Source organism: Marmota marmota, unplaced genomic scaffold, assembly GCF_001458135.2.
Source record: "Marmota marmota marmota unplaced genomic scaffold, marMar, whole genome shotgun sequence".
NCBI classification, from domain to species: Eukaryota; Metazoa; Chordata; class Mammalia; order Rodentia; family Sciuridae; genus Marmota; species Marmota marmota.
Window position 1 is genome coordinate 12188028 of NW_026000196.1, and position 18183 is coordinate 12206210.

The 18183-nt window shown below is 36.6% G+C and overlaps 1 protein-coding gene across 9 annotated transcripts in view; it reads left to right on the top strand.

Moving 5' to 3' along the window:
- Positions 1-18183, top strand: part of Mctp2 (multiple C2 and transmembrane domain containing 2) — a 219554-nt gene that overhangs the window by 162991 nt on the left and 38380 nt on the right. For 8 of the 9 annotated variants that reach the window (XM_015493108.2, XM_048790319.1, XM_048790320.1 and 5 more), the window contains one exon: positions 16781-16903. In XM_015493108.2, coding sequence (XP_015348594.1) covers positions 16781-16903 — 123 coding nt within the window. Of the gene's footprint in view, positions 1-6019; positions 6129-16780; positions 16904-18183 lie in introns of those variants that run through there. The other variant, XM_048790321.1, reaches the window with a different exon arrangement.

The following is an 18183-nucleotide window of genomic DNA, read 5'->3' on the forward strand; positions in this document are numbered from 1 at the left end:
GGGGGGGGGGGGGTGCGTGAGCGCACGCACAAAGACACAGCTTCACATCACAGTGTTAAACACAGTTGTTTTTAGAGGTATTTCCTTCCTTAAGTAGTTAAGGTTAGTTTTAATATGTTCAGAATCACAAATTCCTCTAATGATACTACCCAGGGTTGAAAAAATAACACAAGAAATCTCTTCTAAAACATTAGAAAAATCATAGTGAATATGATATTATGTTTTCAATTACTTTAGTTATTTCATTTAGACATTATCAAAGCAAAGTTAAAGGATTAACTATTTTGGAGTTCATTGTTCACTGCTACTCAAGGTTCAAAAGTTCTTAAATTGCTTTTTTTTTGTATATATATATATTCCTTTGGCATTTTTTAAGTTTGAGTTTAAAACTGCTAACTCTGGAGTGATTTGCTTAAGCATAAAGCTAATTTCAGCTCTCCTATTTTCTTGAAGTCTCATTTAAAAAACCTTGCAGTGCACATTTTCAAGGGGAACTGCCTTGATTCTAAGAAAATGTAATTATTTTGGTTTAAATGCTTTAGGCTTTCAATGTTGAGTGCCATCATCAGACAACTGTGATAGTCTTTAGCAAATTATGTGAATTTCAGTCTTTGTCTTTCTTCTGAACATTTCACTAAGTCTTATGTTAAAGTTGAAAACCAATAAGGTCTTGTATACTATACCGTTGGATCCAGACTTCCTTGTAATAGAAGAGGGGGTGGGGAAAAAAAAGGAAACCTTCTGGCCTTCTTATATTCTGTTTCAATTGCTCTTCCAATTACTCATGAGGGAGAAGAGTGGAAGGCAAGTCAGACCCTCTGAAAACCTATTTTGCTGCGTTCATATAAAGAATATTCAGTTCTCTGCTCTGTTAGCAGCTGACCAAAATCTAATCCATTAAAAATATATCGTGGTAAGCAGTTCTTGAAAATGTTTATAATAAATGGTAAGAGCCAAGCTTCCACTGTGAGATTAGCAGTTGGAACAGGATGTGTTCATCAGGAAATAGGTTATTGCCTGGCCAGTTGTCCTGCAGAGAAACCTGCAGGATGGATGAGGATTTAAAAGCTTGCAGTGTAAGGATTTTGTTTGATTTCTCCCTTTTGCTTTCTTTTGCATATAACAGTGTTGTTTATCACACATGAGGTTCTTCTCAATGAATCTATTATGAACTTCATTTTTATGAGCCAGAAGCCTGGCATGTTTGAGGGGGTTGACCCCATCCACACCCCATGATCATCCAATGACCTATGAATATTAATGTGACTAATTCACTTTGACAGAAGAGGCTTTGTAGCTTGAAAAAAAAAATTTTTGGAAAAAAAAAGAGAAAAATGTTGCTGAGGATTATGGTGACATTCCAGCTTTCTGCTTGATTGCAGTCCAGCCTCTGTGAGTGGACAGTAGTGCTCATGAATAATGCCTTCTACGTGGATGATACCTATGGTAACACACGCCAAGTGACTAAGAGATCAAATACACTGGCTAAAAAGCCTTAGGGAAGCATTATGTGTCTGAGGTCTGATCTATTGTCTGGGAGGTCGGAGAGTGTTAATGCACTCTGCAAAGATTACACTCCCTCTCTAATTGCTCAGACACTTCCTTAAAGGATTTAAACAGTCAGGGAAGGTGACGCTCCTTGTCAATTTTTGTCTTCTGCCTGCAGTTGAAGTTTATCTGTCTTTCCACTGAGACCACTAGATCAAGTATCCTAGACAGTGTCAAAGGCATAAACTCTGAATTAGGAATGAAAGCAATGAGAGATGTTATTTACAGCTCCATTATTACTTGTTCTTTAAATGCTCTGCATTCCATTTCTGGTGTTTACATTGTAGAAATGACGGCACCTCTGTCTTCAAAAGGAGGGCTGAAAAGGGTCTAAGGCTTTGCTTTGACTTTTGATCAGATAGATTTTCATAATCTTTTCTCAGAGTGGTAATTCCCAGTGTGGCATTTTGCATTGGGTTTATTTCTGTTAAATGTGGAGAATGGTGAACTTTAGCATTTCCCCTGTGCCACCTCCCGCCTCCCAAAAGGCAAATGGGTGCACATACCTCCTTCTGAAATGTTTACCCTAATTAGGCATGTACAAAACCCCTTCACATGCAGGACCTGATAACTTTGTCCAGACCTTTGTAGTAAACTTCAAGTAATACACAACCACCTTTTTAAGAAGCTCTGTTCTCTGTATTGGAGTATACTGATTCACTCTTGTGTGTCTGGGAGCTGATACACTGATTTTATCAGACTCTGTATCTCTTACATTGCTTTGATTAGATCTCAGTATTTTCTAAATGACACTGGAATGCTAAAAGGAGATTTTACCAATTCTTTCACAGTGGCAGTTTAGGAAGTAGTGGGGGCTGTGTGTTCAGAGGAGCACAATGAAGTCATTAAATTCATAGTCTGTGGCCAGAGGAGTGGGGAAGGCAAGCTTGCTCTCCACCCTGGGTCTCCTCTCCCCACTAGGCACAGTCAGTTGCGTCATTAGGAGGTAGGAATTTGTCTTAGATCAGTCCCAATTGCTAATACAAATTGTATATGTGGCCTACAGCTTGCAATATAATATTTATGTAGCTTCTGAAAGAGACCTGGGAGGATTCCCTGTAATTCAAGATGGTAGTCTGAGTGATGGGTGTAGAAGGATTTTTTTTTTTTTTTTTTTACAAAGAAATCCTTGTTTGTCCCATGGGATTTTCACACTTTTCGACTGACGGCGTTGTATTTTACTCCTCCTGTATAAAGCTGTCAGTGTATTCGTTATATGTGTCTCTTGAAGACTCTGAGCAGATGATGGGAACAATTGCTGGAGGGAGAAAAACACATTCGAATCAAAATCTTCAGAATTGTGTTTCTTTAGGATCTCCTGTCCCTCCTTCTACTCGGACTGTCCCTCGCACTTTTTCTTATTGTGTGTTATCTCACACTGTTGGTAGATTACACTGAATGTTTCATCTGTATATAAAAATTAAAAATTCAAACAAAAATCTGGCCCACATGAAGAACAGGCCCTTTGGGCATATGGTTCATTATGCATATTCATTTAATTACTAAAACACTTGCGATGGCTTTTCTGCCCTTGCTTTCAACTTGCAAAGTTAGATATCTTCTGTTGCACAGAAAATGTAGCAGAGAATTCTGCTGTACAAGAGAAGTAAGGAAAAGGGGCTTTGAGGAAATGCAGTTCACCAAACGGAGGTAGGATCCTCAGTATGAAACTGATAGAAGCAGGAATTTCGCTCCTCTTCTTCTCTTTCCTCTTCTCCTGCCATTTTCCACATGGCCCCTGAAGGCTGCTTTTACTGTGGTTAGTTTATATGAATATGAGCGGGGAAGTAATACGAGACTAAGGATGTAGGTTTCAAGTAGGTTCCCTCTGAGCCACTCAGGTCTCATGATGAAGCTGTCTCAGTTTTATTGGTTAGAAGGGAACTGCTATGAAAGTGTGACTTTAATTGATTTTTCAGGGCAAACAGGTGGTGATGGTTTAGACATTCCCTGGCCTCCATGCCACTCCTAATTTGGGGCTGCACATATAATAGCTTTATTAAAATAAACAATCTCCTGGCGTTGGTTTTACCTGAACATCTGCCTCTAGGTTTTTAAAGAACCTCTTAAAATATTTTCATTTTGTGCTTAAAAGGACCAGATCCTAAAATAGCTGAGGAAGACTTCATTTTCTATCCATGCCATCAAACTTAATACTTTTGCCTGATAATAAGGACATTAAAATTCCAAAGATATTAAAATCCAAATAGGATCATTGTTGTTCCAGTAGCTTAAATGCACACACACACACATACACACACATATTTATTTACATGATGCAACAGATTTTGAACATCCTAAGCTGAAACTTGAATTTGTGGTGGCTGGATTTTGATTTGAACTTTCATTTTGGTGAGCAAAGGATTGTTTAAGGATGTATATGTGTGGGATATGTGTGTGTGTGCGCGCGTGTATGTGTGTGAGATGCACATGCATAAAGACTATTTTTTTTTATTTCTTCCTGATTTGTCATGATGTCTCAGCATTATAAAAAGGCTTCTTGGATTTATCCTGATCAGAATAAATTTAAGACTTCTAAAAGCATTGCTAAGGGAAGGAGGACCCAAATCTTGGCATCCTTTTTGTTTTTAGTGTCAAGTATGTGCGGTTCTGATACAAACACAATTTTGCTTTTCAATTAAGCAAATAGGTAGTCTAATGGGAGGCCATCCAAGACATTCTTGATAGGATTCCTAAAGGAATTGTATTCTGTTATAAATAGCTTCACTCACTAATCACTATTGGAGGGTCCCCAAATTAAGGCACCTTAGTCTGTTTCAGGCAGGCTGAATATAGACAGAGCTATTGCAGGCTTAATGTGAACTTGCTGCCACCCTGCTTCTTTTAGTGCCAGACATAAAGCTTCAAGTGAAGTAACTTAATACAGTGAACGGCTTTACTCCATCACTGCACTAATGCTAATTACATACACTTGTTTTATTACCCAGAGCGCTTTTTCTGTATTCATTCTGATCTAATCTTTCTATGAACATGGAGGAGTACGTCATTAGTGTTAAGTTTAAGCTTTTAGTCACAATTGCAGCCTGATTTTCATGTGACCAAAGACAGAGAACACTTTTAGAGACAGCTCTGTCCACTTAGAGGATAATTAGAGCTCCACTGGACTTCCACCATGGAGGGTTCTATGGTGCCAAACATGCACTTCTGAAATGACTGTGACACGTATCAGTACATTTAGTGGGATTTTTTTTTTTTTTGTGTGTGTGTGTGTGACCTCTTTGGATATTCAGCTTTATAGAGAATAAAGAGCGGTATGAGGATTTTCCATCCCTTCTTTTAATCAGAGCACAGAACCTACTGATGGCTCTGAAAGTTGTATTTACCAAAATCAGACTTGCAGCTGCTCAATTACCAGCTTCTGCAAAAATGCATAATGAGAAATTTATTGTCTGATTCTACACCTGAAATTTTGATCATTATATGGGGAAAAAGCCAATAGTGGTGGCACATTAGATGCTTTTTTCTTTCATTTAGTTTTGTGTTTCTCTAATTTTTAAACTAGTTGTTCTGCCTTTGAGAGTGGTGTGGGTTTTTTTAATTGCGCCACAGGTGACTGTTGGACTTTGTCCTACTTAAATAAAATCATCAAGAAACGTAAAGTGTAGGATTGCTGGAAGCATGATGCAAATATTAAAATGATGGGATTTTAATACATGCTTCACACTTAAAATGGGAAAACTGTTTAACATGAAATGCCTAATAATGTAGGTAAGCCTTTTTTTCCTCCTTAAAAATCCATTAATACATTCAAAGAGGGTTTGTGAACAAAAAAATCTATTTCTAAAAGACTCCAGTCTAAAATCCCCAACTTATATTTAATATTAAGATTACATGGAGTTCTACACACATAGGTTTCCTCTATCATCAGAATGGAGTTTGCCACATTCTTATTATATAAGTGTCCAGTGTAGTGTTAATGTAAAATTGGCAGTTTGAAAATTATATGCATTGTTTATTTAGCAAGTCATAGAGAATAATAAAAGTAAGAAACATACAAACCAGGTGTCTGTCCAAAATACTTTCAGGAATAAGCTACCAATTGGGACCACCCCACCCCCACCCCCAATTAAAAAAAAAAAAAAACTAGAATGAACTAGTTGAATTTTGTCTGGAGGAGGCAAGACACCAAGATTGATTTTTCCCCTAATGGACCAATCAGGTTACTTTGCTGTGTAGCATTAATTGAAGAAGATGTCATTTAGATACCAGTAATAGTATTTTTCAGATGCACATTGATTTCAGGAAAACTAATGGTTAATGAATTCTGATTTGGTAAAGTTTGTATCATTCATGAAAACCAGAGGAGGACTTGGGAGGTACAGGTGGAAATGAGAAGGTTTTTGTGGAGGATAAGACAGGGAAGGGCATTTAACTCTGGGTCCTAAACCAGTTGCAGTTTGCCAAGACCTTTCTCCCATGATGAGTGAATGGTTCCCCTACCTTCTTGTAGGTAAGAACTGTGCCTGGAAGAACAAGACCTTTCTGTGCCTACAGGAACCTTCCAGAGGTGTAGAATAGGTTCCCTTATCAGTACAAGTGGCCTTCCATAATTTCCCTGGGTATGTTTATCCTTTTTATATTTTGCTGCTGTATCATTTTCTGTTGCTATTATACCTAATTATTTTAAACTTAGGTGGCTTGAGACAACAAAAATTTATTATCTCATCTTGCTGGAGGTCAGAATTCTAACCTCGCTAACACCAAGGGAGGGCTGTGCTCTGGAGGGATCTGTTTCCACCTCCCTTAGCTCATTTTCAGAGCCAACAAGGCAAGTCTGAAGTCCTTAGGTCTTTTCCTGGCTCCATTTTCTACCTCCCCTTTTCCACTCTTAAGAACTCTTGTAATTACATGTGGCTTACCCAGGTAATCCCCATCATCTCCCTCTTTTAAAGTCAAATATTAGCAATTTAACTCCATCTGCAATCTTACTTTCCTTTGCCATGTCACATAGCAGGTTCTAGGGGATAGATCATGGATTTCTAGCTAGGTTCTGCATTACTGTCTGACATCCTTATTGCTTCCTAATGGATAAGAATTTCTGGAGCAAGCTCCGGTTTCATGCACAGAAAGTACTTTAGTAAGAGATGTGGATTTGGGAAGAGAGAAGAGATTGTATTCTGGTCATTCTAATCTGAGAGTAGTTGGAAGGAGAATGGGAGAGGGAAGAGAGGATGAGAGGGAAATGTGGGGGGATCATGAGCTGAAATTGATTTCCATGCATTTATGAGTTTTTGTCAGGATGAATCCAACTACTATGTATAACTATAAAGCTGTAATAGAAAAGCAAAACTTTATTATTATGATACAATAATATATCCTAATAATTTATCCAAAAACTATATCTAAATAAATCACATGGGACTACATGTAATCAGTAGCTGCTAGGTGAGAAAACTATTCGTTTTTTTAATCCAATAAATAACAGCAATATAATGCCTTACATATGGCAAATCCTCCATGAATACTGGTTGACTGGATGTCTGGATTTAATTCTGAAGTTTTGGTTGATTTGGAATCTGTGATGTGTTTGAGCACGTTGGCTTCCAGGGCATTGATGCAGAGTATAGACCCGAAATGAAGCATTCATGGGAACTTAATTGTGCTCACACTTTCCAAGCCACACACAAGTGGCCACACTGAGAAGGCACTAGGAGAATATTTGGTAATCATGCATTCTGAAATGATTTTAGCTTTGTTCTCTTGCATTTGTATTATCCAAAGCCATACTTTGGATTTGCGTTCAAGGCTTCCCCATTTACCTTTCACACTCTAGTCTATGAGCTTCCTTATGACAGTGCCCAACTACAGTGTTGGATAACAATGAATAACATTTGATTTAAATGCTCAAATGTTGACCTCCAGTTGCAATTTGATGCATATTTGTGTACCTGTTCCATATAAGCCTACATCATATGTTTTATAAGGAATACAGAGATAAATGAGTAAAAAAAATCTGGTGAGAAAACTGTATATGGAACCGAAATAAACATGGTCCTACTCAAAAGTCTATGTTCCTAGTATCTTATAGAAAGAATAGCTTGTTCCAACTTGGTAAACTGGTGAAAAAGAAAAAGGATCATTTCCAGAGATGCTTTGAATCAAAGCATCGAGAAGGAAAAAAAACAGTTTTTGAGAATGGCCAATGCATATGACCAGAATGTGGGAACTAGGGTAAGAAATACAGAGAGAAAGCATTGCAAATGTAATTTCAGGTCTTATTTTGATTTGTTGGGCCATGAATAGCAAACAGAGTTTTAGACTCTATATGCAGTGGGAAGAAATAAAAGGCTTTGAGAATAAAATGCTTTGCTGAGAACTTACTATAGAATGTATCAGAAGTAGAGAAAATTATGAATAATATATAAATTAGGAGTGTATTAGAATAATCCAGGCCCTATTAAACTGGCAAACTGTTAGAGCCCTATTCAGTCTACTGTGGTGTGTGGGCATTTGTGTTTGGGAAAGAAGCAAACAAGTTATTTTAAAATGATGAAATTCCTTTCCTATATTTAGAAATTGGAAGAGTTCATATCATGAACTCTTTGAAAAACTTTTTATCTTAAAATGAATTAAGATTTGAAAGAAGTTAAAAATTTAAAAAGTCCAGTGATTCCCATGACTACTTAAGTAAGCCAACTCTTCCCAGTGATAACATCTTACATAACCAGAGGGCTTAGAGTTGCTTAAACCAGGAGACTAGTGTTGACATCAGACTATTGGCTCAGACACAGATCTGTTTCAAGTTTCAGTAGCTTTTACAGGTACCTGGTATTGGTGCACTCTAGTTTGCATACCAGATAAACCTATTTATAATCAAGATGCAGAAGTATTCTATTTTCATAGAGAACCTCACACCTGTTACACCCTAATGTCCACACACCCCAAACTCAACCTTGGAAACATGTCTGTTTTCTTTCACTATAACTCTAATTTTTCATCACTGTAGCTCTAACAATGTTATGTAAAAGGAATCAGCTGGGTGCAGTGGTTCATGCCTGTAATCCCAGTGACTCCAGAGGTTGAGTCAGGGGGATTTCAAGTTCAAAGCCAGCCTCAGCAAAAGCAAGGTGCTAAGCAACTCAGTGAAACCATGTCTCTAAATAAAATATGAAATAGGGCTGTGTATGTATGCCCCTGAGTTCAATCCCTGGTACCAAAAAAAAAAAAAAAAAAAAAAAGGAATCAAACCATATGTAATTTACTAAGATGGGCTTTCTCACTTTGTGATCTTCAGATCCATCCCTATTGTGTACATCAGTAGTTCATTCTTCTTGTCTTGAAAATTAGAGGACTGGGTATGTCACACCTACTTTTGGATGAACAATCAGCCGAAACTGAGTGGGATATGGAGCCTGTAGAGAGAAGCTGCTGTACCCTGGTGTTTACCCTGTGGTCTGCCACCTGGGTTTCCTGCAAGTCTGTCTGTACTATTTGTTTGATCTCTGTGGGCATTTTGGTCTATAACCCGTGGCAGCGGCTAACATTTCTTACACTGATATAAAAGGAGCAGTGTTTCTGAATCACTGTATGTGATCCAAGAAAAGAAAGGTACCTTTGCTCAGGCAAGTTTGAGAAACAATGTGTCAGAGTCAGACTTGATATCACATTTTTTAAAAACATGGTGTGTTCTATGATGTTTCTGCAGTGTCTGCACATTTACTAAACCACAGATTATTTTAAAAATGATTTTTACTACAAAGGAGTTTGTACAGGTATGAGATAGAGGTCTTGGAGGTTAAGGGTTGAGGCTGTTAAAGAAACTGGCTGCTGCCTTTTTCCGTGTGTGTTGATGGAGAAGGAGGAACCTGTGGCTGAGTACAGTAGAAATCCAAGCCCAGGACCTCAGCATCTCCCCACGGCTTTGTAACCATCATAGTTTGATATGAGGGTATTGTTTGGTTAGTGTTTTTTTATCCTCTTCTTTGTTCCCCACTCTGGACTTTCTAACTTTAAAAATCAGCACTTTGGCTTCTGTTGTAGCACTTCTAATAGAAGTGGCTACATGGGAACCCTGAATCCATGGCTTATGGAAGGTGAGAGCAGAATCACATGCATTGGTTCTGGAGTTATGTGAACTGCTATTAAAAAAAATTGCAAAACGGTTCACATGTACAAGAGTTATAAAGCTATGCACACACACACATTTATATATATGCACACACATTTTATTTATTTAAACAAAATAAAAAGAAAAGATCAATTTAAAAATCGAAAATTCTCATTATTTTAGTTCTTTCTCTGACTTTCTGTGACTGAATCCTCCTCCTTTCTCCATCTCAGAAGAAGTAACATTGGAACTGAATGCTTTCACCAACTCTGTATTTATATCTGAACAATTTCAATTATGCCTATTTTTGAAGGCTATATAAAAGAAGTCATGTTGCACTTTTAAACAATTAAAACATCTTCTTGAGGTTTCTGGCTTTTGTCATTATTCATCTTATCTTTTGAAGAACAAAGTTAATTACCTTGATGAACAAAATTAATTATTTTTAAAAAAATGTTTCGGCACTGGTGACTGAACTAGGGGGTGCTTTACCACTGAGCTATATCCCCAACCCGTCTTTAAAATTTTTTTATTTATTTTTGAGACAAGGTTTCACTAAGTTGTCCAGATTGGCCTCAAATTTGCAATTCTCTTGCTTGAACCTCCGGAGCTGATGGGATTACAGGCAGGTTGACAAAGAAAGTGTATAATATCAAATTAATCGATTATATTTCCTATGGTTTGTGCATTTCATGGGATGTTTAAAGAATCCTTCTCTGACCCCCAAAATCATTAAGATAGGATTTAATTTTTTTTATGATTTAAACTTTTACATTAAAGATTTTAATCTATTCTTGGTTTGATTTCATTTTAGCTTTCTTGGTATCAATTGACTTATACCACTTATGAAATACTCTACCTTTCCTCATCAATTCCCACTCAGACATTATGTTAGTCAGTTTTCCTTTGTTGTGACTAATACCTGAGATAAACAGTTTCTAAGGATGAAAGGTTTATTTTGGCTCTTCATTTTAGAGGTTTCAGTCCCTGGTTGCTTGGCCCTGTTGTTTTGGGCCGGAGGTGGCACAGTACATCATGTGGGAACACATGGTAAAGGAGGATTGTTTAACCTCATGGTGACCAGGAAGCAAAAAGGGAGTCAGGAAGGGACTGAGGGTTTCTATATTCCCTTTCAAAGACGCGCCCCCCAATAACCCAACTTCCTCCCACTACCCCCCATTCCTAAAGGTTCCACCACCTCCCAGTAGTTCTATGAGCTGTAATATAAGCCTTCAATACATTGGCCTTTGGGAGACATGATCCATACTATAGCAGTAATAAACTAGGGCTGGAATTGTGGCTCAGGGGTAGAGCTCTCACTTAGCATGCATGAGGCACTGGGTTTGATCCTCAACACCACATAAAAATAAAATAAAATGGTATTGTGCCCACTTACAACAAAAAATAAATGTTTAAAACAATTAATTAACTTTACGTATATAGGTGGACTTCTCCATTGATCTATTACCTATCCTTCTACCAGTATTACTCAAATTTTATTTGGCTTTGGCATAGTTATTTCTGACTTGGTTCTCATCTTTAGGAATGCTTTGGCGAAAATTCTTGGATTTTTATTCTCTTCCACATGAGAGTTAACTTTTTGTCTTCCACAAAAACAGAAAAAGACAAAACCAATATCGAAAGTAATTCAGATTCCAAATTAGAATTCTTTAAAGCAAAGCATACCTGTCCAAATCTATAGGCTTTTGCTATTCCCAAAGTTCTAGATCGTTTTATTACATAAAAACGAAACTTTGTTTTTCTGTTAATGTCTATTTGTATTGGCACACACATTTAAATCAGCACCATTGTATTTGAGCACCACACATATCTCCCATGCAGCCTTTACACTTGGGGCATTTTTCCTTCTATTTAAAGTGAATCTTTTATATATGTGTTTGAGAGACTCTTTTGGAGATAAGGGATTCCTGGCTCATGTTTTTATGAAAATATCTTTGCTTAACTCTTATTTATAGACAATTTGCTATATATAAGATTCTAAATTGAAAGACTGAAAAATACATACATATTAAATTATTCTTCTATCTTCTTGCCTCCCTTGCTGCACTGAGATATAACGTCACTCAAATTGTTTTTTTCTTTATAGTTGAATTTTCTTGTCTCTCTAGCGGTTTCTATTTTCCCCAAGTGTTTTTCTCAAGAGTATTTTAAGTCTGGATTTGTCTTTATTTATCCTACTAAGGATACTTTTAAGTGGGGGAGAGCTTCCTTTATTTAGTGTCTTTCAACATTTATCAGAAATTTTAGAGCATTTTATTTTCATGTAATGTTTTTTCCTCTTTCTCACATGAACAGTCTATCCCCACCCTGAACCCTTATAAAACATAAATTAGACCACCCCGTTTCTGTCTTCCATGTCTCTTGAACTCTCATATATCTTTTTTGTCTCTTGTCTGCATTCTGAATCATTTCTTTGGAATTCTCTCTCAATTTGCTAATTTTCGGTTCAATTCCCTTTAGTTTCTATCAATTTGTACATCCTGTGTGTTTAAATTTATCCCCTCTCCTTTAAGGCGTTCCTGCCCAATAATTTAGCACATATTAAATTAGCAAAATCGTAGGTAAGCATGGATCTAGAAAACCATATTTAATGCCCCTGACAGTTCTATTACATTTCTACAATAATCTTTCTACTTTTCTGGACTATTTTGTTGCTTCTCTTTTCCTCTCAAACTTAATATCTTCTCTCATCTCCACTCTCAATGACCAAGATTGACATAAATGACCCCCTGCTACCCTACTGGCTCCTTCTCTATCCCTCATCACCCTCTCTGCTGGAGTCCTCTGCTTTCCCTCTTAACTGTGGATGATCTGATTTGTTGCTGAGACCAAACTTACAACTTTCTGCTGGGGTCCCATTGTTTTTACTGTTTTAAGAATATTGTTCCAACTATTTTCTTCTTTCTTCGAAATCATTTTACCTTCCTAACTGCCTCCTTCTCCAGTTTTTCTCCCTTTGTCTTTTCTCTCTTTGCCTACCTATTTTTCTTGCTCTTCTGTCCCTCTCTTTCCTAGAACATTGCTTCATTCTCTTGCAGGCACTTTTTTTTTTTTTTTGCTTTTTGCTTTTTTTGCTCTCCTTTATAACAAACTCTTTGGCAGAGTCCTTACTGCATTTCTCAGTATTATCCCTTAATATTGAGTCAGGGATCATCTTACTTAGAGAAATACTTTGGCTTTTTAAATACTATGTTTGATTTTCAGAACACCACCATCTCCTACTGTATCCCTATCTCTCTGGCTGCTCTTCAGCATCTTTCTCTGATCCCTTCTGGTATTTTCAATCTCTAAATTTGGACCAAAGATCACTTCTAGGCCATTTCTCTCTATAGTTCCTTGCTTGCTTGTTTGTTAAGATTTTTCAATCTGATGTCTTTAAATACTATCTGGATACTGATAATACATAGATTTTTGTCTCTAGCCTGAGCTCCAAACCATGTATCCAGTGTCATCTTTGTTTTCATAGGGACACCTCCCATCCCTCTCCTTAAACTCACTCTTCCTCAGACTTTCTCTACTAATGAATAGATCCATTCTTACAACTTTTCAGGTCCCACACCTCGGTATCCTCACACATTCCATTTTTATCTTCTCATCCAAACGGTCTGCACGTCATCTGGGCCCTACTTTATCAGTAATTGACATGAACACTTCTTACCAATTCTCTTGCCATCATTGTGGTTCTAAGCTACAATATATTCATTAAAATGGGTCATTAAAATATTTGTTCATAAAATTTATTTCTATTTTTTCCTCCTCATGCAGTCAGTGTTCCTTCTTAGATACAAGTCAGATCATGTTATTATGGTGCTCATAACATTTTCAATCTAAGTTTGCATTGTGTCTTATGCTTCAGGCACAAGGGTTCCTTGCTGTTCCTTGAACACCCTAGAAAGAAAATGGCATACTTCCACTTCCCAGCCTTTGTGCTTGCTGTTGCTTCTGGCTGGAAACACCCTTCACCTGGATACACACACTTCCATCAAGGGCTTGGCTCTCATGTCACCCTCCAAGCAAGGCCTTCCCTGACCACCTGCTTATAATTGTAGAATCAGCCCCAGTGGGTGGTATTCATGTCCTTTTACTTTTGTTTTTGTTTGATTTCATTTTGTTTCATGGTAGCTCTTTTTATCACCTGATATAAAATATATAGCTTACCTAGTTATTCTATATGTATTATCCAAAAATCTCAATATAAGCTCCATGAAGTCTGTTTTTTGTGTGTTTTTGCATTTCTTTCTTTTTTTTTTCTTCACTCTTGTCCAAATTGATATGGTCCACAGTCAGAGCTTAGCAAATAAGGGTCAAAAGAAAGATGAATAATGAATTTATGCTGGAGGGTGAACTAGTACAGAAAGATATGAGACTACTTGGGATGGGATGCGGGAGGGAATACGCAGGAGTGAAGTCATGCTAAAGAAGAAAAATTAATGTAGAAGAACAGTCATTTGATCTAAATGAAAAGTCATGTTCCACAGAGGGATATGTAAGTATAGATTTCCTGTTATATTTGTTAAAATGTTTTCTCAAATAGTTTTCTTAAAGTAACAATTTCATGTTGACATAGCTATTAAGACTTCTTCAGCTGTCCTGTGCAGAAATGACAATGTAGATCAGTGAAAAATGTATGGGTCATTATAAGGAAGTTAGTTGTAAAAGTTGACTAGGAGTAAAAAAAAAACTTTAAATTGGATGCTTGATTCTAATTATAAGCAGGAAAATCAAATAAAGATCACATGCACTTTATCTTTTAGAAGAAGACACAACACAAAGCTTTATCATCTTAAGGTCAAATAGCATTCCTTAAGTAGAGTACAGAACATTGAAGGTGCCAATCTTGAAGTTAACGTGTTTGACTAGATAAAAGTTTCAATCTCAGTTTTCATTGATAAGAGAGCATACATAGATGAAATTCATAACATTCATTTGAATGGGGAACTGTATCAGTTAAATATAATATACTTATGTATATACCATCAACACAGCTATAAAACAGTTAATTTTAAATTGATATGAATGTTTTGATATTGTTTATAGATTCGTAAATTTTAAGAAATGTCATGTCATGGATGAGAAGACTAGGTTAGTTAGGAGCCAAGTATTTGACATTTTTTTTAAGGAAGAATAATAAGTAAATGATGACAGCAAGCACAGTAGTGAGTGTTAATGCATGGGTGGTATTAAATAGTTTGCATTTTTTTAATCTTGTAATATAATAACGAATATTATCTGTAGCATAGAGAAAGGATAGACTGAAATTTTATACAATGTACAAATAATCCTAGCACTAAAACTTAGGTTTAATACAAAGAGAAAGTAATAGATAAATGAAAATCATAGGTATATATGAAAAATATTTTTGAGCATTATTAAATAAAATACACCATGTGTTAAAAGACTGTCACCCCAGTAAAGAATGGGTTTCCCCCCAAAATATGAGAGTGGCTTCAACATTATAATGAATACATTATATTGTATTAAAATGAAAAGTAAATATCCTCCTTCTTTCAGAAGGCATAAAAATAAAATAGTTGAACAACCACCATCTATTCCTGATTTTGAAAATAATAATAGTGAAATAAGCCCTGGCTAGAACTGATACAAGTATTCCTGCTTAAAGAAATGTTTTTATTAAGTTTGGGATGGATACAAAACAGTATTTTTAAAAATAGCTAAAAGAGATCAAGAATAGTAAAGTCAATACTGTTATGTGAATTTTCTGGTACTAATTGTATGTATTTGTATTCTTAATGTGATATGACTTACATAGTTCAAACTGAAAGCCAACATCATGTTAATGGTAGAAAAATGAGACACTAGAAGCATTTTCATTACAGTTAGGAATAACACAATAACATCCTTCTCGGCAGTTTTGACATTGTTTTGTAGGAGTAATGAGTTTAAACAAGAAAAAATTAAGTTTTGAATATTAGTAAAAACAGAAGAGATTCCATATTGGTCCAATAGTTTGTGACTATAATCTTAGAAACCCCCAGAAGAATGAAATAAAAAGCCATTTGAAACAATAAAGAAAACTTAGCAAGGGGGCAAATCTAAAAAAACTAATTTATTCAAATTATTACCTTATATATGCTAACCATGGCTAGTTTCAAAAAATATTATGAAAGAAATGATTTTATTTACCTAGCCTCCAAAAATAAAACAAGCAAGAAATACATAATAGCTACATAAAAGTAATTCTTTTAAAAGTTAGAAAAGCATCCAGCAATAAAACCATATTACTATTGGAAGGGGAGATTTAATATTTAAGAGGCAGTAACTGTCCTTTCTAAGTTAATAGGTCACAAAGTGAGTTTTTCTTGCTGGCTGCTCATAAAAATAATTATCTTATCTCATCAACTAGACAACCTGTGAGTTTAAAAAGGAAAGTGAGGCTCAAGTTTGGAAGTAACTTGCCCAGGATTTCACTCTGGCTGCCTGTGACACTCATCAGGTGTTCTAGTCTGTTCATCCTGATTAGTGTGTTCCTTGGAGGCAGAGCTCTTCCTGTCTGCATCCAGGCTCTTGCATCCACTGAAGCACTGGCCCTTGTGTTCAAACCCCACTTTTCCTTCTGCAGTAGAGGATGTGAATTCCATAAGTTGATTGAACTTGGGCATGCCAGTGTGTGCTTTGTCTGATCTAGACAGTGCTAACTAGTCATTTTCCTGTAACCCTACAGTCCCCAAATCAGCAGAATTTTAATGAATATTTGGAAATCTGAAGATTTTGTCTGGAAATACTTGGATTTGTAAATATTTGGGATGGATTTCAGAAGTAATCGCTTTCTCTAGTCAAATAAATTTCACTGTTGGGTAGAATGTGTTCCATGGCCTGCCTTTTTGTGACCTTGGATTTTTCCAGACTGTTTTCCCTAAATTCAGGCACACTAAAATCTAGGTGCCAAAATATAGAATAGGGTGAGATCCCTGTATTTGTCTGTTTCAGTGTTTTCACTGGCCAAGTCATTCTATGCTGTTATTCTGCTACTGTTTCTAAAACTCAGTTAATTGCATGTGAACTTGTGTGTGTTTACACTTGTTTATGTTCCTAGATTGTTTAATCTTAAATCAATGAGTAAGGATTTAAGATTATGCTCCTACTGTTTTATCAGTCACCCTGTGTTCTTTGTCTCCCTATCAGGTATTTTTGGTCACAGTCTGGAATTTTGAACTGTACATGATCCCCCTGGCATTATTGTTGCTCTTTGTCTACAATTTCATCAGACCCATGAAAGGCAAAATGAGCAGCATGCACGACAGCCAGGTGAGCAAAAATGGACATAGTTCTGGCACGTGACTTGTGGAAAATGTGCTCACAATAGGAAACAACAACTACCACCGAATCACTCCCTGAGTCTGTTTTGGTTGGGGCTGGGGAGCATCCCTGCACACATACCTATTTTGCAATGGAGGTCTTTGTCTTTCCTCGGTAGCAGCTGTATTAACTGTGTTCCTGTCTCAGCCTACAACCTCCGCATAACTGGAGCCCTGTTGTTGCTGGTCTTTTTTTCATGTGGGCAGTACTTGTGTGCACCCATCCAGTTCGCCATAAGGTTCCTGTGAACAATTTCCTCAACCACTAGAGAAAAACCTTTGGTGGATTCCTGACCCCCTTCAGGTCTTGTGGGACACTCCAGGGAGCTGACTCAGACCTTTCCATATGGGCAGCCCACACAATGTTCTCCTTTGGTCAGAAGAATCAGAGGATTCTCTGAAGCTTGTCAACTCCCAGGGCAATCAGAGTAAAAGCAGGTGGACATAGATTCTTCTGTTCTCAGGTGACCAAATTAGTTTTAATTTAACTTTTTTTTTTGTAATTCTCTCATTTTCTGTCATGTAGAAGGAAGACCAGAGAAGGGCCCTTCTCCTGGGCATCCCTTTAGCATATACATATCTTGCTTCCTTTCTGCCTCTCCTGCCTCAGCTCCCCTCATCTAGGCCCAAAGAATATTTTTGTGCTCCCGTGTGCAGAAACTTGTATTAATAGACTAGCTTTAGGATGAATTTTGCTATTCCTTGATCAAGAACCAGGTTTAAAAAACAGAAACCCAAAGTTTTCGACTTGATTGTTTCCTTTAGAAAGTGATTACTTACACCTGGGGTTTCCCAAGACTCAATGCTAACCACTGTTACATATGTTTTCTTACGTTCTCACTTAAAAAATTTGTCTTTGAAACCATGAACGTTTATGGGATATTTCTGGTTTCATTTAGGATGGAGGGAAGGTGGAGAAAATGAATATTGTAGTAAGAGGTAAAACCTCAGGCACTTTCAAAATTCTTTTCTGTTCATTTTTGATCATTTAATGCAATAGACAGATTTATAATAGTAAGATTTATAACAATAAGATAATGAAACCAAATAAATAAATGGGTTTAAAGTTTAGATCCATTGAAAGACAGTGTTTTACTGAGGTATATAAATGAGGGAAATTAACAGAAAAGCATCTGTCATAACAAATGTGATCAACTGACACTTTTAAAATGTTTAATCAGATTTAATTTGGCCCACAACATGCATGATGTGTGTTTGTAGTATCTATAT